Here is a 25,327-nt window from a genome sequence, read left to right on the forward strand (position 1 = left end):
CATCCGGCTGCCCATAGAACAGAGCGTGCTGTGTCTGCCCTGTGTAAGCAAAGCAGGCTGGGACCTGCCATCTACCCCCTCCGCAGGGGATCAGCAAACAGATCCCCTGCTGAGTGAAAACAGATCCAGCCCATGTAAAAGGGGCCATACACTTTAAGCTAAAATTGTTCACAGAGGGGTATAACTCACAGCTATAGCAGCATATCCTTCTTCTCTGTGTCAATCCTCTTAGAGACAAGGTCAATACCCCAGTGGTCTGTTGTGTCCCCCAGTGAACTATCAGACAAAAATGTGTCACCTCCACACCAGTAGAAGCGAAGAACCTTAATGTGGTTGGAAACCTCTATATAGTGTACTTGTCTGTCCAGAGCACCATGTGTCATTTCTGCCTGCTGGTTCCTTTCTCTGCTATCGGCATGAATCACTTCCTGACACCAAAAGCAAAATGATGATGGAAGGGAGCTCCAGCTGATTGACAGCCTCAGCTCTGTTACTGTGAGCTGTGTGAAGGGGGGTTGTCCCTTCCCATCAATCAGCTCTCAGAGCTCTCCTTATTGAGCTCAGTGTGTAATTTCAGCTCTCCACCCGCTGTTTTCTGACATCTCAGACAAGCTTTATAAATTCTGGACTTTGGACAGCTGTAGTGAAGAGAAGACTGCAGATAAACAGGTACAACTTATGTAGGAAGATTATTTTCATCTCTGTGTATCACCTGAGGCCAGTCACTTAACTGGGTATATGTAAGGATTTACAACCACTTTAAATAAAGTTTCTTAAAATCCTTATTTAGGAGACCTAGTTTTTTATTTATTTTCAACAAAGCTGGGTATTAAAATTATATAAAACTAGTAAGTCATGTTTTCTTTCAGACTTTTTTTCCCAGTATAAATACAAGACAACTACACAATATGGCTCAAAGTTTGTGGACTTCAGGCCTTGACATGTAAATGAGCTTGTTGGATCTTCCATTTCAAAATTATAAGCATTAATATTAAAACTGGCTTCTCGTTGCATCTATAGCAGCCTCTGTTCTTCTGGAGAGGCTTTTCACAAAGTTTTCAGGTGTGTTTGTGGGAATTTGTGCTTATTCGTGGGAAAGAACATCTGTGAGGTCAGGTAGGGATGTTGGGTGAGAAGACTGGGTTGGGCCAGCCTTTTGAGTTCCTCCACATCACACTGGTCAAACTGTCTTTATGGACCTGGCTTTGTGTGCATGGACAAAAGGTACATAATGGTCCTTTCTCAAGGTTTAAAAACACATAATGGTATACTTGAACATTAGCAGTACCTTTCCCTGGAAACACCTGAGCTCCATATTATGGAGGGGCGTCCATATACTTTTGGCAATTTGGTGTACAGTACACATACCTACCCAAACTCAGCTCCCACCTCCTACTTCAGCTTCTGCCCCATGAGAATTGATATGCGATATAAAGCAGGACTTATTTGAAAACCGTCTACCACATTCAGAACATGAGTACGGCTTCTCCCCCGTGTGAACTCTTTTATGTTTGGTGAGATTTGATTTTAAGGAAAAAGTTTTCCCGCATTCGGAGCACGAATATGGCTTTAGCCCCGTGTGCAGTTTTTCATGTTCCACAAGACTTGACTTTAAGGAAAAACATTTCCCGCACTCCATGCATGAAAACGGCTTCTCCCCTCCATGGAGTTTTTCATGTTTGATAACAGATGATTTGTGGGAAAAACATTTCCCGCACTCAGAGCACGAATATGGCTTTTCCCCCGTGTGAACCTTTCCGTGAGTGTTGAGAGAAGATTTGTGGGAAAAGCTTCTTCCGCATTCCGTACAGGTATACGGCTTTTCCCCTGTGTGAACTTTTTCATGATCGATAAGGGACGACCGGTGGGAAAAACATTTACCGCATTCAGAGCATGAATATGGCTTCACTTGCGTGTGAACTTTCTCATGTGTGGTAAGATTTGATTTATAGTAAAAACACTTCCCGCACTCTGAACAAGAAAACGGCTTTTCCCCCGTATGAGTCATCTGATGTAAGACAAGATTTCGTCTGCTCGGAAAACACTTCCCACATTCCGAACATGAAAACGGCTTCTCCCCAGAGTGAGTTCTCTGATGTTTAACAAGTATGCATTTTTCAGTAAAACATCTTCCGCATTCTGAACAGGAAAACGGCTTCTCCCCAGTGTGGATTTTCATGTGTCTGACGAGTTGCTGTTTCAGAGAATAACTTTTCCCACATTCGGAGCATGGAAAGATCTTCCTATTTTTGTGACTTCTCCGATGTGAAGTGAGGTCTGCCTTCTGGGTAAAACATTCACCACATTCGGAGCAAGGGAAAGTTTTACCCCGTCTACGAGCTGTGTGAGGATCTGAGTGTCCAGGAATTCTCTTGCTATGATTTGAAGTCCTGAGGTTCTCCTCAGAAGATTCTGTAATGTCATCCTCTTCAATTTCACCATCTAAAGAAACGGGATGTTTCCCCATGTGGTGTCTTCTGTATCGTCCATCTGAAGGAAACCAAAATGAAATAAAGAAAGTTTGAAGAACCCCTGTATCATTAAACAGCTACGATGTGATTAAAAAAACAAAAAAAAACAAATGTTGTGGTACCCTGATACATGTGTGGTGGGAGCGTCCAAGGATAAAAAGATTTTCAGATGCAGATATACCAACTATTCTACACAGTTTTGGAAGCCAGTATCCCCAAATAACCCATACGAGGTGCTGCTCAACCATAAGCCTGACCAGTGCATGGCTAATCAGTTTAAGCTGATATCTTTTATTTTCACTGCCGCAAATCAGACTCTGGCGAGAGATTGGAAATCCGGGGTTCTGACTATAGCACAGGTAAGAAAACCAAGATGGCATGGTATTTGATAATGAAAAAAAGGCCTGCGGTTCAGCATGATAAGGTCACAAAATTGAGGAAAGTCTGGAACCCATGGATTTCCAATTACTGGGGGGGGGGGGACCCCAAACGACCCTTTGTGGTCACTCAGTCTAACCAATATCTCGCTACTATCTAGAGCAGGGGTGTCAAACTTAATTTAATCGTGGGCTGCATCGGCATTATGGTTGCCCTCAAAGTATCTGTAAGACTAGGTGTCCATAGCATCCCCCAACACTTACATCAGATGTCAAGAGTTCCCTCACCATCAGAAGTCATGAGTCCCCTACCCTTCCTTACATCACAGTGCACCCCCCTTGTGCTGCTGTCGGGAAGAAGCCGAGGGTAAAGCTGAGAAGGAGTAAGTGCAGGGTCTGGAGGAGGTCCAGAGTCAACTGCTGGAGCCTGCTGAATGCTGAGCGCATGGAAGTGGGACATCAGGGGGTGCTCCGGCTGCACAGAGTGGACCAGGATCTGTAGGAGGAGTTATAAGCTAAGACAAGGTGAGGGGGGTGCTGCAGCTACAGGAGAGGTGTGAGGGCACAGATTCGGCCCCTGGCCTTGTGTTTGACAAATGTGATCTAGGGACTCTCCCCGGGGTGTGGGATCCTCTCTGATCTTGCTCCAAACCATCCCCTAACCCACTTCCTTTTTCTTCTTCTTCTCCTTGTTACCTTTGCTCTTACTTCCTACACTGTCTATGCCTACACAAGCCATCTTTCACAGGGCTCACCATCTCACGTCGTTATCCTCTTAGCCCCCTCCCCGCAGGGCACCGCAAACCTTGCAATGGCATGAGCCCTCTTTAGGTTCACTACCTCTTTTCGGAGGCTTAACTCCGTACAGGATATGTGTCGTCTGATGAGAAATACGCATTCCTGTTACTCATTTTTCAGTGGTAATTGGGAGATTCTTTGGCCCAGTTATATCTGTTCTGCATACTCACAACCCTTGGTATCCCTTTACCGACTTCTGATGGAAAACTATGGGCACTTTCTGCATTGCAGTACTTGTATGGGCCATTGTAAATTGTTCCACCTCTTTGTTCATTGTAGAACTACATTTTCTGTTATAAAACCTCAACAAAAAATGATTGAAATGGAAAAAAACCCAAATGTTGAAAGCCCACACATCACTCTTGGGCTAGCGGGCCATTTGGTCCTCTACTGCATCGTTTCTCAACTCCAGTCCTCAAGTACCCCCCAACAGGTCATGTTTTCAGGCTTTCCATTATTTTGCACAGGTGATTTGATCAGCTTCACTCCCTTCGTTTAGCCGTTTCATCTGAGGGAAATCCTGAAAACATGACCTGTTGGGGGTACTTGAGGACTGGAGTTGAGAAACATTGCTCTACTTCTTCCTGCACCATTAATATAACCACACTTGAATCAGCCTACAAAGTGGTGACCAGGTGGTACGCAGTCCCCTCCAGATTAGCTCACACGATCCCTGGATACACAGGAATTTGCTTTCAAAGATGCCAAACCACTGGAGATGTTCTTCATATTTGGTGGACCTGTCTAATGCAGGGTCACTTCTGGTCCAGGGTCTTTTATTTGCTATGTACTTTACTTGGTGTTCAGGTTGCCAAAGACCCCTGGCTGGCTCTTCTACATTGTAAGCTTCCAGAGCTTCTAAACTCCCCCACCCGCCAAAAAAAAATAAAAGTCAGCAGCTATAAATCCTGTAGCTGCTGACTTTTGTGACTTCACAGCCGGCTTCCCACTGTGCATGTGCGAGATGCACTGCGCTTTGTGAATGGTCCTGCAGTCTTCTGGGAGTTGTGATGTGTCCCAGAAGGCGGCGGGAGACGGTGGGGGGACAAGTTCCACTCGGATTGCCGCAGGTGCCGGTTTAGTTTGGATTTAGTGTTTATTACTCACCTCTGCCGATCTCTGGAGGAATTTCCTCCTCCATACATGACTCATCTCCCCCCACAGATGGCTCTTCGGGTTCTTCTTTTACCAAAACTTTGATGAAACTTTCATCCTGAATAGAGAAAAAAATGATACAAATAAGATCCTTGGTCTCACATGCTTGAACAATCTCAAAGATCTACATGGTCAGAGCTCAAGGTCGATACTTGGTAAGATTTGAAAAAAAAGTGATTATACAATCATCATACAAAGTTCTCAGCTGCATAGAGAGGTGAGGGTGAAGAAACAGTAGCATACTGAACTTACCAGTTAATGTCTGTTCAGGGGGGCGTGTGTCAGGAGAGGTCTTCTCATTGGAGGCGAGCACGCCGAGTTCCCAGCACAGTCAGAAAACTGACCATGCTGTGCTCTCACACCTAGTGTGGTCAGTTAATAGGAAAGCAGAGGGACTGGCAGGAACACCAGGGTTTTCACACAAAGGAAGCAATACAAAGAGAACAAGGATACTTTCTCATACTATATACTTATATTTCTCATACTTTTACCTCTTCCCTGGGCCAGTTGATAAACTTCCATGGCTTCCAATACCACCTCTATGCCGATGACACCCAGATCTATCTCTCCACTCCTCAACTCACCCCCTCCATCCCCTCAGGGATCTCAAACTTACTGAATGACATATCGGTATAGATGTCACACCAGTTTCTCAATCTTTCTAAAACTGAGCTTGTTATATTTCCTATTTCCCGGCCCCCCCCATGACTTTACCATTAGGATTAACAGCACATCCATTGGTCCCTCCACACATGCCATGGTGCTGGGTGTAATCCTTGACTCAATCACTGGCTAAATCCTGCCGCCTTAACCTCCACAACATCTTCAGAATTTAACCCTTCCTGACGACACCACAAAGCAACTTATTCACTCCTTGATTATTTCCTGCCTTGACTACTGCAACTCTCTCCTTAATGGCCTATCCTTACGCAGGCTATCCCCCCTTCAGTCTATTATGAATGCTGCTGCTAGACTAATACACCTCACTAATCAATCCGTGACTGCTGCCCCTCTCTGCCAATCCCTTCACTGGCTTCCCCTACCCCACCATATAAAATTCAAAATGCTAACCGCAACATACAAGGCCATCCACAACATCGCCCACAGCTACATCACCAACCTCATCTGCACATATCGCCCCCCCCGCTCCTCCCAGGACCTCCTGCTCTCTAGCTCCCTTGTTACCTCCTCTCATGCTCGGCTTCAGGACTTCTCCAGAGCCTCTCCCATCCTCTGGAACTCCCTGCCCTGGTATATCCGATCCGCCCCTAACCTGTCCACCTTCAGGAGATCCCTGAAAACTCATTTATTCAGGGAAGCCTATTCCACACACACCTGACAACTGTCCCCGAGCCACCCCCATCAAATCATTCCCTGCATCTATTACCTTTTGTACCATCATCCCCTCCCTTTAGAATGTAAGCTCTACGAGCCGGGCCCTCCTGTACCTTCTGTATTGAACTGTACTGTAATTGTGCTGTCCCCCCTATACATTGTAAAGCTCTGCGTAAAATGTTGGCACTATATAAATTGTGTATTATAATAATAATACTAGTAAATGGTACAACAGGCACATATCAGGAATCTGAAATGTTGGGTTTACCTACTCTTCAAGACCAAGGTCTATTAAATTCTTCCTAAACCCTCTATGCCCCAATAGTACAAAAAATTATATACTCACACAATAGAAGTATAAGATTGCAAAATATGTTTTAAAATGCTGGGAGGCTCAGGATGTCTCTGTGGGGGGTGGGGGTATGGGGGTTCTGGAGGGGGTCAGGGGACTCTGCAGGTGACTTAATAGGCCTGTAGCAGATGAGGTTTCTGGAGGGGCTTGGGTCTTTTCAAGAGGTTAGGGGCTCTGCAGGGACACTGTCGCAGACTGGGGAGCACTGTGGGGGTTTGGAGGTACCGTGCAAAGTTGGGAGGCACTGTGGGACACTGTTGGGAGCACTATGAAAGCTATGAGGCACCATGGTAGTTTAGGATCTGCAGATGGCTGGAGACCAAGAGAGGGAGGCTGCATCCTGGTGCTTGAGAACCAATGACCTTTCTGCGTCCCAGCAACCAACAGGCTGTGATAACGCTGCACATTTGTATGCAATGTAAACATTGCACAAGGACTACAAGCGTAAAGAGCTCTTTTTAGGATTTTGTTGCCAGCAAGTTCCTGTGTACTAGTTGCCGTATTTTCATATGGCCATGTGCATGTACCTTTAACAGTAACTCCACTTTTGAGAAAAAACACCATTCCTCTCTGGATGATCAATGTACATTGCAGGAATCTTACCAAACTTTGTTGCAGATTCCTACCTTATGTTATTGTGTCCATGTGCAAGATGAAGGTGAATGGGGGTAATTATCAATCAGCTGCTGCACTTGCAGAGCTCTAATGAAGAAAGTGGCCGGGTCTGCATCCCTTTAGACATGATTTCCCTTTGGAAGTATCTCACCAAAAATAACATTTTTGTTGAAGGATGCCAAAAATCATCAGATCGTTGTATCTTAGTGCAGACTTCTGGGAAAATCAGTGAGCCAATCACACAAGCAGGAAATTACATTTCTGGGGGGTGGAAAGCCTCCAGGCTGCCATATTGCATTTTACAGAAAATTATAGTGGCTGCAGATTGAAAAGGAAAGGTCATTTTTAATAACATTCAATTACAATATGACCTTTTTTTTCATTTGCCAATTTTTACTGTTTAAGTGATCAAAATGGCTTCTTTACTAGTTTGCTATTGGAAAGAAGCAATAGTAACTATATATATATATATACACATAATCTCACAAAAAGTGAGTACACCCCTCACACTTTTGTATGATATGTATAATATTTTATTCTATCTTTTCATGTGACAACACTGAAGAAATTACACTTTGCTACAATGTAAAGTAGTGAGTGTACAGCTTGTATAACAGTGTAAATTTGCTGTCCCCTCAAAATAACTCAACACACAGCCAATAATGTCTAAACCACTGGCAACAAAAGTAAGTACACCCGTAAGTGAAAATGTCCAAATTGGACCCAAAGTGTCAATATTTTGTGTGGCCACCATTATTTTCCAGAACTGTCTTAAAGTGGTTGTAAACCCTAACAGACCACTTTGACCGACAGGTAAGCCTAGATTAAGGCTTACCTGTAGGTCCAAGAAATATCTCCTAAACCTATACGGTTTAGGAGATATTTGCAAAAAGACAGGCACCACTGTCTACGGCGCATGCGCCGTAGACAGCAGCGCGCAGGTGCACTGAGCATGCCGCTGCTAACGGCGATATGCCATTAGTGGCGGCTCCCGTGCGCATGCGCGGGAGTGACATCATCGTGGCTCCGGCCAATCACAGCGCAGGAGCCACGATACCCGGAAAGAAGATGGACGCTCCATAGCAGAGGGGACATCGCAGGCTCCTGTGTCAGGTAAGTGACACATAATGGGCTACTATGCGATGCATAGTAGCCCATTATGCTTTACCTTTGCAGGGAAACAAAGAGGAAGTAAACCCTGATGGGTTTATTCCTCTTTAAACCTCTTGGGCATGGGGTTCACTAGAGCTTCACAGGTTGCCACTGAAGTCCTCTTCCACTCCTCCATGACGACATCACAGAGCTGGTGGATGTTAGAGACCTTGCGCTCCTCCACCTTCCATTTGAAGATGCCCCACAGATGCTCAATAGGGTTTAGGTCTGGAGACATGCTTGGCCAGTCCATCATCTTTATCCTCAGCTTCTTTAGCAAGGCAGCGGTCATCTTGGAGGTGTGTTTGGGGTCACTATCATGTTAGAATACTGCCCTGCGGCCCAGTCTCCGAAGGGAGGGGATCATGCTCTGCTTCAGTATGTCACAGTACATGTTGACATTCATGGTTCCCTCAATGAACTGTAGTTCCCCAGTGCCGGCAGCACTCATGCAGCCCCAGACCATGACACTACCACCACCATGCTTGACTGTAGACAAGACACACTTGTCTTTGTACTCCTCACCTGGTTGCTGCCACACATGCTTGATACCATCTGAACCAAATAAGTTTATCTTGGTCTCATCAGACCACAGGACATGGTTCCAGTAATCCATGTCCTTAGTCTGCTTGTCTTCAGCAAACTGTTTGTGGGCTTTCTTGTGCATCATCTTTAGAAGAGGCTTCCTTCTGGGATGACAGTCATGCAGACCAATTTGATGCAGTGTGTGGTATATGGTCTGGGCACTGACAGGCTGACCCCCCACCCCTTCAACCTCTGCAGAAAAGCTGTCAGCACTCATATGTTTATTTCCCAAAGACAACCTCTGGATATGACGCTGAGCACGTGCACTCAACTTCTTTGGTCAACCATGGCGAGGCCTGTTCTGAGCGGAACCTGTCCTTTTAAACAGCTGTATGGTCTTGGACGCTGTGCTGCAGCTCAGTTTCAGGTTCTTGGCAATCTTCTTATAGCCTAGGCCATCTTTATGTAGAGCAACAATTCTTTTTTTCAGATCCTCAGAGAGTTCTTTGCCATGAGGTGCCATGTTGAACGTCCAGTGACCAGTATGAGAGTGTGGGAGCGACAACACCAAATTTAACACACCTGCTCCCCATTCACACCTGAGACCTTGTAGCATTAACGAGTCACATGACACCAGGGAGGGAAAATGGCTAAATGGGCCCAATTTGGACATTTTCATTTAGGGGTGTACTCACTTTTGTTGTCAGTGGTTTAGACATTAATATCTGTGTGTTGAGTTATTTTGAGGGGACAGCAAATTTACACTGTTATACAAGCTGTACACTCACTACTTTACATTGTAGAAAAGTGTCATTTCTTTATTGTTGTCACCTGAAAAGATATAATAAAATATTTACAGGCTATTGCCAATTCAATAATATTGCTCAAGATCAGGTGACTATTTTATACTTGTCGATATCAAGTTACAATTTTATACACTTCATGCACTTTGAGCTCAAAGACTCCTCAAGTAGCTCAACTCACCCAAAAAATCTATCTACCTGATTATCCTGAGGGATCCTTCGATGTTCTTGCGTGGAATCCCAGGAATACAAAGGATTAGGACATCTCTCTGGATGATTTTGGTTACCAGGTTCACCTTTAAGAAATCGATATGTAAGTGTAATAATATAATTATTCTATAGAGATGTAATAATTACCGTGAGAATGCATACACAATACGTTCATATTGTGAACGAATAATACAACAACCTTTTCTTTTTAGAATGGTCAGCTAACTACTTCAATACCAGGCACTTCCTGCCCAGGCCAATTTTCAGCTTTCTGCGCTGTCGCTGTTTAGATGACAATTGCGCGGTCATGCTACACTGTACTCAAACAGAATTTTTATCAAGTTGTTCCCACAAATAGAGCTTTCTTTTGGTGGTATTTGATCACCTCTGCGTTTTTTATTATTTGCTAAACCTAAAATTTTGAAAAAAAAAAAGTTTTTCTTTTGTTTCTGTTATAAAATTTTGTAAATAAGTAAGTTTTCTTCTTCACTGATGGGCACTGATAAGGCGGCACTGACGGGCACTTATAAGGCGGCACCGATGAGGTGGCACCAATGAGGTGGCACTGATGAGCACTGAGGATGGGCACTGATAGGCAGAACTGATGGGCACTGATAGGCGGCACTGATGGACACTCATGGGTGGCTCTGATGGGCACTGAAAGGCTGCACTAATGGACACTGATAGGAGGCACTGCTGGGCACTGATACGTGGTACTACGTGGCAGCTGCCTTGGCACCGATTGGCATTGCCCTGGTGGTCTAGGGTGGCATACCTGATGGTCCAGTGTGGTGGCAATCCCTGGTGGGCATCCTGGTGGTCCTGGGTGGGCATCCGAGGGAGGGCTGCGCTGATAAACAAGCAGCACAGACCCCCCCCCCCCCCTGTCAGGAGAGCAGCCGATCAGCTCTCCTCTACTCACGTCCGTCAGAGGTTCTTTACCGAGATCGGTGTAGCGTTGTGTCAGATTGACACACCACCGATCGCCGCGATGCACACACCCGTGGGGGATCGGTCGTTCTGGAGGGCCAGAACGAGAGCCGCGCCGTCCAGCCGTCATTTGACGGTGGGCGGGTGGCAAGTGGTTAATGAAGCTTGGCAAATGCCCCATATGTGTTGATTTTATATTTGTTTTAAATGGGACCAGCTCTGCTCGCTCACCTCCCACTATATTGCTCCCACACTGCACACCACATGTGACATCTGCTAGTTTCTCCTGCTCTGATCCCCCAGCTCTGTTGATCCTCTGCCACTCAGTCCTCACTCTCCAGTTCCATTCACCTTCTGCTATAGCGTTCACATGTGGCATTCAGAGTGCCTTAAAAAAAGTGTGTCTAATGCCACATTTTGAAGCAAGTTTAAATGAGCCCTAATGGCTTTACTGACATCCAAGAGGCCAGATTATATAGCATCTGGGAGTCTCGGATTGGAATCCATGTTCACTATTTGTATCTCTCATTGCTTCATTAAGATGTACTGAGAATACAGTTTCAAGGCTGAAATAGATACCAACAAAACTGAAGACCAAATGGATGTCATGGAGGTGCAAGTTCCATAAAGTAAATACCACCTGGTGCCACAATGCACCAAATGTAAAAAAAAAAAAAAAAAAAAAAAAAAAAACACATAATGTAGGGTGCTTTTGTAGAGTACAGAGTGCTAAACAATACACCAAACTGCACATGGAGGAGCCTCAAGCTTCTGGAATAAAATCAATCAACAACCCTATAAAAAGATGCACACAATCCCAACTGTGAAGCATGAAGGTAATCCTCCTGTGGCTGCAGCAGAAATAAAGTGAAGATTATAAAGTGGCCAACACAATCTCCCGTCCTAAGCATCATTGAGGAACTTTGAGGAGATCCTATGCAGTTCTTGCTAAACAACCAAAGAATGCATAAGATCTGGGAGGTTTTTTGCAAAGAAGTATAATCAGCTTTATGAAGTGATAAAATCAAGAGCCTCATTCACAACTATCAAAGAAGACTACAAGTCGTCATGCAAACTTTCAGATGGGTTAATTTTATTATTTCCTTTTAATGCTATGGTTTGTTTAAAGTGGTTGTAAACCTCAGACATGAAATATGAACAAAGCATATCCCTCTATAGTGTGTACTTGTCTCTATCCAGAGCACTAAGTGTAATTTCTGTCTGCTACCTCCTTCCTCTGCTTTCTACATAAATCAATTCCGAAAAGTTTTCCAGACACCAAGAGAAAAAAAGGTGACAGGGAGGGAGCTCCATCAGATTGACAGCTGATGTTCCTGTGTGTGTGTGCTGAGTGGAGGGGGTGGTGGGGGCTCTGTTCTTGTGTGCTGAGTGGAGGGGGCTCTGTTCCTGTGTGCTGAGTGGAGGGGGTGTGTCTCTTCCCTCCAATCAGCTCTCAGAGCTCTCCTCACTGAGCTCTGCAGAATGTGACTTCAGCTCTCTGCCCCCTGCTTTCTGAACTCTCAGACAAGCTTTCAAATTCAGTACGTTGAAGGGATGTAGAGAAGAGAAGACTGCAGATAAACATGTACAACTTATGTAGGAGGATTTATTTCATCTCCATGTATCACTTGAGGCCAGTAACTTCACTGTGTATATGTGAGGGTTTACAACCACTTTAATGACTGTGCTAATCTGTGAGGTCTACTAGAGCGTGATGTCATCTTTGTCTAGGTTACGAAAAAAGGAATGGAAGCAAGTACCTGTTGAAAAAAGAACTTGCTACCCCCCCCCCCCCCAAAAAAAAAAATATTATTCTAAATGTGTAACAAGGAAGGAGGCTATGGGGAAAGGTCCTCTTTAAGTTTATGGACTGATTCACAAACTGGTTTAGAAGGTTGGATTAGGGAGGGAAATTATACATTGCCTGGAGTAGACCTATATTACCAGTCAAAATGACCTTTTCTGGAGAAATTTCTCTCCAGTAATCCTCACATAACAAAACGACTTGGCTACATAATCTTTGCTGAGTTGACGCATCAGGATTCTTACCTTAAAAACCAGAAATGTTTCATCTGTATTAAGCCATCAACTCACCCATGCTAATCTCCAGAGGCTCTTCCTCCTCTTTATTCTTCACATGTTCTTCTTTCTTCTCCCAAGCTTTGACGTCTCTCTGAGTGTCTCTGGTGTCTCCGGGGTCTGTGAATAAAGATGCGTGTTAAGCCCCCAGTACTGGGATGTATGAGAGACCCCAGAGAGTGTGTGTGGGGGGAGACTGGTCACATCTCTTGGCTGGTAACACACAATGACATGATGTGAGGAGGAGAGCCGGAGTCTAATAGAGGCTGATGGCTCTTGACTCCCCATCAGGGCAGAGACTCCCCATTTCGAGATAAATTATTTTTTTATTTTTTTGCTGCAGGGGGTATGGGGAGAAGTATGTAAAAATGGAGCCTACTCACTGTGTACATGGCAACATTTGCAATAGTCCTTATACCCAAACAATATTCTTCAATTACTGTGCCACAAACAGAAGTCTAACAGACACATATAATCCTCTGTAAAATCATTCCTAAAAAATGAATCACTAACAATATCTATGCTTTTCTGCACACAGCCTAACTTAAAGCGGAGTTCCGCTGGAAAAAAAAAAAAAATCAGCAGCTACAAATACTGCAGCTGTTGACTTTTAAAATAAGGACACTCACCTGTCCAGGGCGCCTGCGATGTCCTCATCCGAAGCTGACCTGTCCTCGGGCTCCAGGTGGAGGCGGCGATATCTTCAGTAAGGGAATCAGGAAGTGAAGCCTTGCGGATTCACAGCCTGGTTCCCTACTCCACATGCACGAGTCACGCTGCGCATTCTGACTGGTCCCTGCTGTCTTCTGGGTCCTGTATGGCGTAGATCACTGCAGATTCTGCGGCGATCTTTCGCTGGAAGTGGGAGCAAATATCAGTATTAGACAGGTATCTGCTCCCCCCTCCCTCCTGAAAGGTGCCAAATGTGACACCGGAAGGGGGGTTGGAACCGGATAAGCAGAAGTTCAATTTTTGAGAGGAACGCTGCTTTAAGGAAGAACTTCAATTGCATAGTCATAGACTATGAGCTACCAGTGACTGTTGTACAATATAGCATAAACTGGTATATATATATATATATATATATATATATATATAGTGGTCATAAGTCTGAAATACACATCACAGTGTATATATATATATATATATATATATATATATATCAGGGGCCAGGAGTGCTTATCGTACAGTGCGCAGGTGGAGTGTGTAACTTGTGGAGTGCATGGGTCAGGAGTAAGTAACGCACAAAGAGCAGGGGTCAGGAATGTGTAATGTACAGATCACCAGGGTCAGGAGTGCAGAACCAGTACAGATCCTCCCAGCTAACCCCAGTACAGATCTCTTCCCCATTACAAAACTTCCCCCAGTACAGCTCCCCTCCAGTACAGATTGCCCCCTACCCAGTACAGCTCCCCCAAGCAAAGAACTCCCCTCCTGTAATAGAGTTCCCCCACGTACAGACTCTCCCTTAATACAGCTCGCACCTTTAGTACAGCTTCCCCAGTACAGATTCCCCCTTCCTAGTACAGCCTCCCCCAGTAAAGATCCCCTCCTCCCAGTAGAGCTTCCCCCAGCACATCTTCCCCCCTCAGTACAGCTCCCCAAGTACAGATCTCTCTCCTCAAAGAAACACACTCAAGAGTAAGGATGGGCTTGTGCGTGTTCGCAACCACACGTGCCTGAGCCCATCAGGAAGCCGGCACTGCACAGTGCTAATTACAGGCAGTGAGACATTTCCCGATCCGAGGCTGCACAGAACGAGAAATGTCTCACTGCCAGCGATTAGCGCTGTGACGGCTTCCTGTCGGGCTCAGACACGTGTTGTTGCGAACACGCCCAAGCCCATCCTTACTCAAGAGTCAAACTAGGCAGTAAGGATGAGCTCCAGCGTGTTCGCACACTCCACGTGCAGAGCCCGCCATGAAGTCGTCACGGCGCTGCGCTAATCACAGGCAGTGAGACATTGTCCCGATGTGCGACTGCAGAGATAGGGAAATGTCTCACTGCCTGTGATTAGCGCAGAGCCGTGCCGACTACCTGGCGGGCTCTGCACGTGGGCTGTGCGAACACGCCGGAGCTCATCCTTACTAGGCAGTTAAGAAACTTGGGGGAAGAGGAAGTCCTCGCTCTGTTGTGTCATGTGACCGGAGTCAAGAAAGCTATAAGGAGAGTCTCCCTTATGCTGAACTACAGCTGCCTGTGTCTAAAGCCAGCCATAGGTGCTGAACCAGCTGAATTTATAACCATCTATGGGCTAACTGGTTGTACTGAGGTTGATCTATCAATCAACTTCAGTACAACCAGCCTGTGGGGTTTTCTCATATGATCACTGCCACTGGCTATAGCTGGCAGCAGTAATCATTGTATTCTGATGGAGGGGAACCTTCCACATCAGAATGCAATAGGGCAGCGGGAGGGATTTTCCCATCAACACTTACTGTGTTGATGGAGAAATCAAACAATTTTCTTTCCTTCAACCAAAATAGCATAATGTACGGCCAGTCTAAGACTTCAGTGACAGCAGGAGCGGTGGCCGCAGTGCTTTCGGTGTGCAGCGGTTGTAAGGCTAGTGTAAGGTTTTAAGGCTAGCTGCTACATCATGTATGCTCTGCGGGAGGTTTGGACCCCCTTATCCCCCCCCGCTTATCTAAGTCCCGTCCCTATTACTGTCTACTGACAGAGGAGGAGGGAGAAAAAGAGATTGTTGTAGTGACTGAACAAGGAGAATCTGGGACTCTTCTCTGGATTTAGGCTCCATTCACACTAGCGCGTTTTTTGATGCATTTTGCATTTTGCAGAAATGCATGGGGATTTTTTAACATGGGTTCCTATGGAACATGTTCACATCAATGCTTTTTTGTATCTCTGCGTTTTTGGAAAGGGTCGGGGACTTTTTTTCATGCAAAAAGCAGCGTTTTGCATGTAATGGATTTCAATGGACAAGCATCAAAAACGCAAGTGCACCGTTTTTGCAGCGTTTTTGCCGTTTTTTTTTTTGTAATTTTTTTTTAAGACTGTAAAAAAAAATGAAAAAAAAAAAAAAAAACGCAAAACGCAAATCGCGGCAAAAACGCGGCAAAAACGCCGCAAAAACGCTACAAAAACGCTGCTCAAAAACGTGCCAAGCATGAAAAAAAAACCTCCAAAAACGCTCAAAAGCAACATGCATAGGTGTGAATCGAGCCTAATGCCGCGTACACACGGTCGGACTTTTCGTCTACAAAAGTCCAACGGACGCCGACGGACTAAAGCTGGCTGGTAATCCGTTCGTGTGTGGGCTTCTCCGGACTTTCAGCAGACTTTTTCAGCCTCAAATCCGACGGACTTTAGATTTGAAACATGCTTCAAATCTTTACGTCGTAACTACGACGGACCCGAAATCCGCTCGTCTGTGTGCTAGTCCGACGGACAAAAACCCATGCTAGGGCAGCTATTGGCTACTGGCTATGAACTTCCTTATTTTAGTCCGGTGTACGTCATCACGTACGAATCCGTCTGACTTTTGTGTGGTCGTGTGTAGGCAAGTCCGTTCGTTAGAAAGTCTGCTGCAAGTCCGCCGAAAGTCCGCCGGAAGTCTGTCGGACAGGCTGTCGGACTTTTGTAGACGAAAAGTCCGACCGTGTGTACGCGGCATTAGTGTTTATTACTCACCTGTGCTGATCTCTGGAGGAACTTTCTCCTCCTTACAAGGATCATCACCCATCACATATGGCTCTTCTTTATCTTCCATCTTAATATTAGTCAAATTTTTATCCTAAAGAATACAAAACAATACAGATATGATACATGTTACTTAAGAAACATTTTTGATTTTTGTACACAAACTATATCCAAGAGTCTCAATTCCATCTACCTGATCCTCCTGAGGGATCTCCTGATCCTCCTGTGTGGAATCCCGGGAATACAGAGGATGGGGACATCTCTCTGGTGGGTTCCCATTACTGGATCCATCTGTAGGAAACACACACACTGACTGAATACATTGTTCTATGTCTTTATATCAGAGGATGTGTGTATCTAGGTGGAACCTCAATACAAGAAATGAAAGTCTCCTCTTACCCAGTGATGTGAGGGGTGGCCACTTCTTCATGATGACATTTCAGCCAGTGGTTGATCTGTGATTAATAAATGACAATAAATAAAATGTAATGTTCTGAAGATGTCTACTACTTTGGTTCTTGAAGAGTGAAGGATGGGATGGGTGAGGTATTATTCTATAGTCTGGGCATATACTGGAAAATCTTTCATAGTCCATGAATATGACGGTTGGGTCATGTTGTGAGGGACACACACCAGAAAATACTGAACCTGGGTTGGTTATAAGTAAGGATGGGCTCTGGCGTGTTCGCACACTCCACGTGCAGAGCCCGCCAAGAAGTCGGCGCGGCTCTATGCTAATCACAGGCAGTGAGACATTTCCCGATCTTTGCAGCCGCACATCGGGAAAATGTCTCACTGCTTGTGATTAGCACAGCGCCGTGCTGACTTCCTGGCAGGCTCTGCACGTGGAGTGTGTGAACACGCCAGAGCCCATCCTTAGTTATAAGATGTTTAGTCATGTGACCATTTATAGAGAGCATTTCATCACATGGGCACTTGTGATCACAAGATCTCTCCGTTTTAGGAAATCTATTATGACCACCTACCAAGGACTGTGGGTAATAGGGGGGATCAGCTGGGCTAAATCAGAGAGTAGAATTAAATTATTCAGCTCAATATAAATGTTAAACTAACAGAGGTGACTGATCTTCCCTCTGACTGTGTGCTGCAATGTAAGTGACATCACATGACCACCAGTCCACACATTGGGGTTGATTTACTAAAACTGGAGAGTGCAAAATCTGGTACAGCTGTTCATGGTAGCCAATCAGCTTCTAACTTCAGCTTGTTCAATTGAGCTTTGACAAAATAACCTGGAAGCTGATTGGTTTCTATGCAGAGCTGCACCAGATTTTGCACTCTCCAGTTTTAGTAAATCAACCCCAGAATGCCTAGATCCCTTCTCCCATAAAAAGAAGACATTATTACCTCCTCCTCACTGGGTACACACTCTTTAAGTTAAAAGAGAGGACAAGCCTTATAGCTTTTCCTGTCTTGCCTTGTGGACTACAACAAAATGGCGACTTCACACCCAGAGCATGTTTACTTAATGTATCTATACTTCTAAACAATAACTAGCATTGTGGGATTATTCTAAACCAATTTACACACATTTAAACTAGATTTTACCAAAAACAAAATAAATAGGAAAGACACTGCACTACAAGAAAATGGCTGCCGACCTCCTGAACTGAGGACACTTGTTATTCTCTTATTCTTTTTCCTGTCAATTCTCTGTTTTGAGGAGCGAAGAGAGCTCTTCTCACAGGAAGAAATTGCTGTCGGATACTGTTTGATCGCCTAAACAATGTCAGGTGTTCTGTCAAAATCGGCGACCCACCAGAATAGGTAATCACTACGGTGTTTCGTCAGATTAAGCGACCCGTCAGAACCAGGAAGCTGCTGGGTAGCCGTGGAACGCACACAGAGGAAGTGTGGGAGCCGCAGGGCGGAAGTGGGAGGAGACTGGTGATGATAAAGAGGAAATACAAGCAACAGAGGAGAGATGGTCAATGTCATTCAAATATGAATATATTTAGTCAGATATGATTAAAATAACATTTTTAGAATTATTATTATTACTTTCTCTGTGATGTTGCAATATAGAGCAGCCAATCATATTGCATATGTGTTTGGTTGCTATGGGCAACAGCACAAACTCCTCCATCTTGTTCCATATAATAAGCCCCAGGCTTACAGTCCACCCTGGAGCTGGAGTTTGTCATAGTTCTCTGCAGATTTGGGAGCAGCTGTTCCATAGTTCTTAGCACAGAAGTTATGATCTCCATAGAGCTGCTCCCCTTAAGCAATGAAACAAGTTCTGTAATAACAGGCCATGCTCTTGTTAGAAAGGTGTCTGCACTTCTTGCTGTCAGCTAACAGTTTAACTACTTCAGCCGCAGAAGATTTGGCTGCTGAATGACCCATTTCTTGCGATTCGGCATTGCGTCGCTTTAATTGACAATTGCGCGGTCGTGCGACGTTGCACCCATACAAAATTGACGTCCTTTTTTTCCCACAAAAAGAGCTTTCTTTTGGTGGTATTTGATCGCCTCTGCAGTTTTAATTTTTTGCGCTATAAACAAAAAAGACTGACAATTTTGAAAAAAACAATATTTTGTACTTTTTGCTATAATAAATATCCCCATTTTTTTTTAAAAAAGCTATTTTTTTTCTCAGTTTAGGCCGATTATGTATTCTACATATTTTTGGTAAAAAAAAAATGGCAATAAGCGCATATTGATTTGTTTGCACAAAAGTTATAGCATCTACAAAATAGGGAATAGATTTATAGCATTTTTATTATAATTTTTTTTTTTTACTAGTAATGGCGGCGATCTGCAATTTTTATCGGGACTGCGACATTATGGCGGACACATCGGACACTTTTGACACATTTTTGGGATCATTGGCATTTATACAGCGATCAGTGCTATAAAAATGCACTGATTACTGTAAAAATGTCACTGGCAATGAAGGGGTTAACACTAGGGGGCGATCAAGGGGTTAATGTGTTCCCTGTGTGTGTTTCTAACTGTAGGGGGAGGGGACTGACCTGGAGGAAATGACAGATCTTGGTTCCTAGCTATTAGGAAATCACGATCTGTCACTCCTCACAGAACAGGGATTTGTGTGTTTACACACACTCGTCCCTGTTCTGCCTCTCATGCCCGCGATCGCTCGTGACCGCCGGTGATCGCGACCGTAGGCCATAAGCATCGGCACCCCCGCAGTGCAGCAGGCACGTGTGCACCCCTGATATTCCGATCCCTCAAGCCGATGTATAGCTATGACGGCTCGCGGGATCATGCTGACCTGCCGCAGTATAATGATGCCGGCTGGTCGGCAAGCAGTTAAAGTGAGCCTGTCATTTCTTACTTTTGCTCTCCTGTGACCCCGAGTCAGTTGATAGCAGGCTAATGTCTGCTATCAGCTGGTTACACAGAGCCATTCCTAGGCTCTGGAAGGAATTCTTACCATATTGCTGGCTGGGATCCACACAGCTGCTTGACTGATAGCTAGCTCTGGTTCTCAGTGCATGTCTTCACCTGCGCCCAGCCTGGAACTCCAGTGAACGCTGGAGGGGGAGAGTGGTGACTGACAGTTACCGCTCTATACTCGGAGCAGGCAGACAACTGAGCAGTCATGTGATTGCTCTGTTCTTGGTCTAAGGCTCGGTTCACCCATAATACCGATGCGGCTCCCAGCAGGGGTCCTGTGCGTCCTGGTTCACCCTTATCAGCTCAAATTTTTGGCTGCATTCGGACCTCAAAACGGACCAAAAGACTCACAGGGCTCCTGTGAAATTCGCTCTGGAGCAGCAGCGGAGATATGTGAACCGGCTCCATAGAGAGCCGGTCACAATCTCCCCAGCCTTAGAGCCCACATGGGACAGCTGCAGCATCACACCGATGGTGCAACATAGAGGTGAGCATGAGGGTTTATTTTTTTTATGAACCCCAATCTACAAAAGTACCCATTTTTCTTCTCCCACAGCCCTCCAGTGGTGTTCAGAAGTGTGGGATTTTATATTAATAAAAAAAAATACCTACTGTAGGTGAATGCAGCATTGATCTGATGCTGCATCTGTTGCCCCCTGCCTCTACACCAAGAAATGAGCGATCAAAGACCACTAATTGCTCACTTCTCGGTCTTTAGTGAGAAGAGAGCCAGTGACTGTCAGCCACTAACTTCCTGCTCTGCCCCTCCAGCGCTCACTGGTGTGTAGGGCTGTGGAGGGGGTGAGAGAAGCTAGCTTAGGCTCTCAGTGGTGTACTGAGAGGCTGAGCCAGTTGCCAGTCAGGCATTTGAGTGGATCCCAACATTAAAGTCGGGATCCCTCGGGAGTCTGGATTGGCTGAGTGATGTCAGCAGACAATGGGCTTTAGCCCGCTGTCAGCTGAATATGGGTCACAGGAGTGCATACTTGCCAACTGTCCCGGATTTCCCGGGACATTCCCAGGACTTGGACGCCATTCCTGAATTCCTGGTGTCCCGGGAAATGTCCCGAGAAATCCGGTTGTTCACGATTCGCCGCCGCCGCTAGAGGTCCGCGGCCGGCGGAGACAATGTCTCCGCCGGCCGCCATTTTGGTGAAGTTCAGGAAGACGGCTGGGGGGGGCTAGACGGAGCTCCTGCGTCGCCGCCCACCCTCCGCCCCGCCTACCCCCCCGCCCCTTTCCATATCAGACTGGCAGCGGGGCGGGGGGTAGGCGGGGCGAGGCGGAGGGTGGGCGGTGACGCAGGAGCTCCGTCTAGCCCCCCCCAGTCTGATAAGGAACGGGGCGGGGTTCTAGCCATGCTACTACTAGGACACCTCTAAGGTAGGGGGGGGGGCGCACCGCTGTGGGACTCCTGATGTGAGGGGGGGGCTCCTTTGGGGACACACACATGATGCAAGGGGGGCTCCACTGGGGACACCTGATGCAAGGGGGGGTCCACTGGGGACACCTGATGTGAAGGGGGGCTCAACTGGGGACACCTGATGTGAAGGGGAGCTCCGCCGGGGACACCTGATGTGAGGGGGGGGCTCCGCAAGGGACACCTGATGTGAGGGGGGGCTCCGCCGGGGACACCTGATGTAAGGGGGGGTTCCGCAAGGGACACCTGATGTGAGGGGGAGCTCCGCCGGGGACACCTGATGTGAGGGGGGGCTCCGCAAGGGACACCTGATGTGAGGGGGGGCTCCGCCGGGGACACCTGATGTGAAGGGGAGCTCCGCCGGGGACACCTGATGTGAGGGGGAGCTCCGCTGGGGACTCCTGATGTGAAGGGGGGCTCCGCTGGGGACTCCTGATGTGAGGGGGAGCTCCGCTGGGGACACCTGATGTGAGGGGGAGCTCCACCGGGGACACCTGATGTGAGGGGGAGCTCCGCCGGGGACACCTGATGTGAGGGGGAGCTCCGCTGGGGACACCTGATGTGAGAGGGAGCTCCGCTGGGGACTCCTGATGTGAAGGGGAGCTCCGCTGAGGACTCCTGATGTGAGGGGGAGCTCCGCTGGGGACACCTGATGTGAGGGGGAGCTCCGCTGAGGACTCCTGATGTGAGGGGGAGCTCCGCCGGGGACACCTGATGTGAGGGGGAGCTCCGCTGGGGACACCTGATGTGAGGGGGAGCTCCGCTGAGGACTCCTGATGTGAGGGGGAGCTCCGCTGGGGACACCTGATGTGAGGGGGAGCTCCGCTGGGGACTCCTGATGTGAAGGGGAGCTCGGCTGAGGACTCCTGATGTGAGGGGGAGCTCCGCTGGGGACACCTGATGTGAGGGGGAGCTCCGCTGAGGACTCCTGATGTGAGGGGGAGCTCCGCTGGGGACACCTGATGTGAGGGGGGCTCCGCTGGGGACACCTGATGTGAGGGGGAGCTCCGCTGGGGACACCTGATGTGAGGGGGAGCTCCGCTGGGGACACCTGATGCGAAGGGGAGCTCCGCCGGGGACACCTGATGTGAAGGGGAGCTCCGCCGGGGACACCTGATGTGAAGGGGAGCTCCGCTGGGGACTCCTGATGTGAGGGGGAGCTCCGCTGGGGACTCCTGATGTGAGGGGGGGCTCCGCTGGGGACTCCTGATGTGAAGGGGAGCTCCGCTGGGGACACCTGATGTGAGGGGGAGCTCCGCTGGGGACTCCTGATGTGAGGGGGGGCTCCGCTGGGGACTCCTGATGTGAAGGGGAGCTCCGCTGGGGACTCCTGATGTGAGGGGGGGCTCCGCTGGGGACTCCTGATGTGAGGGGGGGCTCTGCTGGGGACTCCTGATGTGAAGGGGAGCTCCGCTGGGGACACCTGATGTGAGGGGGAGCTCCGCTGGGGACTCCTGATGTGAAGGGGAGCTCCGCTGGGGACACCTGATGTGAGGGGGAGCTCCGCTGGGGACTCCTGATGTGAGGGGGAGCTCCGCTGGGGACACCTGATGTGAGGGGGAGCTCCGCTGGGGACACCTGATGTGAGGGGGGCTCCGCTGGGGACTCCTCGTGTGGGGGGGCTCCGCTGGGGACTCCTGGTGTGGGGGGAGCTCCGCTGGGGACATCTGATGTAAGGGGGGCTCCGCTGGGGGCACCTGATGCAAGGACGGACTCTGCTGGGACATCTGACACAAGGACGGACAGCTGGTGGCAGGCGACGTGGCTAGTGACACGCTCAGGGATCCCACTGATTCTGCATTATGGTGAATTGAATGATTTCATTTTATATTACAATGTAATAATAGAAATAATGCACTTCAATCATCCTGACACCATAACAACCATGATGCCGGGATGATTGAAGTGCTAACACCAGGTGTTTGGAGTATCTTTATCTGCTGATTGTTAAACTTTCTAGAATACACATATTTCTATTGTTGTGTAGGATCTGGGGCTGCTGTCCCGTCATTTCCCTCTCCCCCTCCAATCCCTCTCTCCCTCTCCATCCCTCATTCATCTCAGACTCTAACCACACCCTCTTGAGCCACGCCCATTTAAGCCATGCCCACTATGACGCGTAAACCATGCCCATTTTCAGCCGCGGCGCACTTGTATATTTTTCCTAAGCCACGCCTGTAAACGAATGCCCCACCCCCTCATTATTCTACGGCTCCGCCTACAGCCACAAAAGTGTCCCACATTTTTTTTTTACAATGTTGGCAACTATGGGAGTGCAGAACTAAGTGCACTCCTGTGACCCCCAGGAGAAGTATGGCTAAAAATAGTTTTGGCCCTACTTCTCCTTTAATGGACAGCCAATATAAAACAGCGTATACATTACCCTGCATCAAGAGACAAAGGTTTTTTGTTTTCAATTTATTTTTTATTTTTATTAAAATAGTGAAAAAAAATGGGGAGATTATTGTAAACAATCGAAAACACAAAAAAAGGAAATATTTCCAACCATTTAGTCAGCACATTTTTGAAGGAAGCAATACCAGGTACATTATTATTATTAATATTATACAGCATTTATACAGCGCCAACAATTTGTGTAGCACTTTACAACATGGGGGCAGACAGTTGTCTGTTGGGTTGTGAACAAGCAAGCTATCGCTTGTGAAACGTCTACCATTGCCTGTATCTGTCTGACCCTTTTTTGACAATAAAGATGACATCGAGATAATTTGGAGTTCCAGTGTGCGACCAATTCCTTGTCATGAGGGCAGACAGTACAGTTACAATACAAATCAATACAGGAGGAATCAGAGGGCCCTGCTCATTAGAGCTTAGAATCTAGAAGAGAGGGTCAAGTGGAAGAAAGGGTGATAACTGTGGGGGATGATCAGATTGAGAATATGAAAATACAGTTGTTAGGTGTGGGTAGGGTAGGCTTCTCTAAAGAGAAGGGTTTTCAGGGATCGTCTAAAAACGAATAGAGTAGGAGATAATCGGACAGATTGGGGTAAGGCGTTCCATAGGATTGGAGAGGCTCTGGAAAAGTCCTGGAAGCAAGTAGGAGGTGACGAGGGAACTAGAGAGCAGGAGGTCTTTAGAGGAACAAAGAGAACAAATAGGTTGGTATTTAGAGACTGGGCTAGCGATGTAGCTGGGGGTTAAGTTGTGGATGGCTTTATAAGTAGTTGTTAGTATTTTGAATTTAATTTGTTGGGTGAGCGGAAGCCAGTGGAGGGATTGACAGAGATGAGTAGCAGACACAGAGCGATTGGTAAGGTGGATGAGTCTGGCAGTAGCATTCATGATGGATTAAAGGGGGGATAGACTATGTAGAGGTACATGGACAACAGTGTCTTTATTAGCGTGAGAGAATGTAGGGACTACCGTCAGAGATAGTGACTATTTACAGACTTATTTCTTCAATAAAGGATAGAAGGTACCAAAGCACTTGAGGACTGAAAAGGATCTGTCAATGTTTCCATTCTTGGAGGAAGACGTCATTCAACTGGAAGATATTCTACATCCTACTAAAAGGAAAAAAAAAAAAAAAAAAACTTCCTATATCTTCCATTTAGGGATGCAACTCTGATGATACCAAGCAAACTAGGGTTATACTGCTGCCTACAAAAGAAATGCAGTGTGCAAGTGCAGAAACCTTTGTGGAACAGAAACGGTGCTTCAGGCCATTCAGGTGCAGTAGCACCCATTCGCGCAGATGCAGTAATGCGCCACTTGACCTGAACACGCAGTCAAGAGTGCCATATAGCTGCACTGAAAGCCAGACGTGAAAACAGTACCAATGCCACTATTAACTCTGGCCATCCTGGAGCCTTCACTGCATCACCAGAAGGGTGGCTAGTGATCACCATACTTCAAAGGGGAGACTGCAATGGGCAACATGGGATGAATGTTTAAAAGGATTTCACCCTGTACTAAGGCCTGTAAAGCTTCCTGCAGCAAACTCCACTGCCAAGAAAAGCTTCCACAGGCCAGCCCTGCTTCTTCCACCACAGGCCATCAAGACTCTGGCCAGGAGTTCATTGATCGAAGCTGCAGGAAGAGCTG

At 46.8% G+C, this 25,327-nt stretch overlaps 1 protein-coding gene and 1 long non-coding RNA gene across 2 annotated transcripts in view; both read right to left on the bottom strand.

The window, feature by feature from the left end:
• Nucleotides 1-779: 779 nt before the first annotated feature.
• LOC141104658 (uncharacterized) overlaps nt 780-25,327 on the bottom strand; it is a 52,886-nt gene continuing 28,338 nt past the window's right edge. The window contains exon 9 of the mRNA XM_073594324.1: nt 780-2,321. Within this exon, the coding sequence (XP_073450425.1) occupies nt 1,379-2,321 (943 nt within the window). The 3' untranslated portion in view covers nt 780-1,378. The remainder of the gene's footprint in view (nt 2,322-25,327) is intronic.
• LOC141104673 (uncharacterized) lies at nt 16,655-16,907 on the bottom strand. Its single transcript, XR_012235498.1, has 2 exons — nt 16,862-16,907; nt 16,655-16,753 (listed from the first exon to the last, which is right to left on the bottom strand). It is a non-coding gene; the product is annotated as an uncharacterized lncRNA (long non-coding RNA).

Source organism: Aquarana catesbeiana, linkage group LG08 (assembly GCF_042186555.1).
Source record: "Aquarana catesbeiana isolate 2022-GZ linkage group LG08, ASM4218655v1, whole genome shotgun sequence".
NCBI classification, from domain to species: Eukaryota; Metazoa; Chordata; class Amphibia; order Anura; family Ranidae; genus Aquarana; species Aquarana catesbeiana.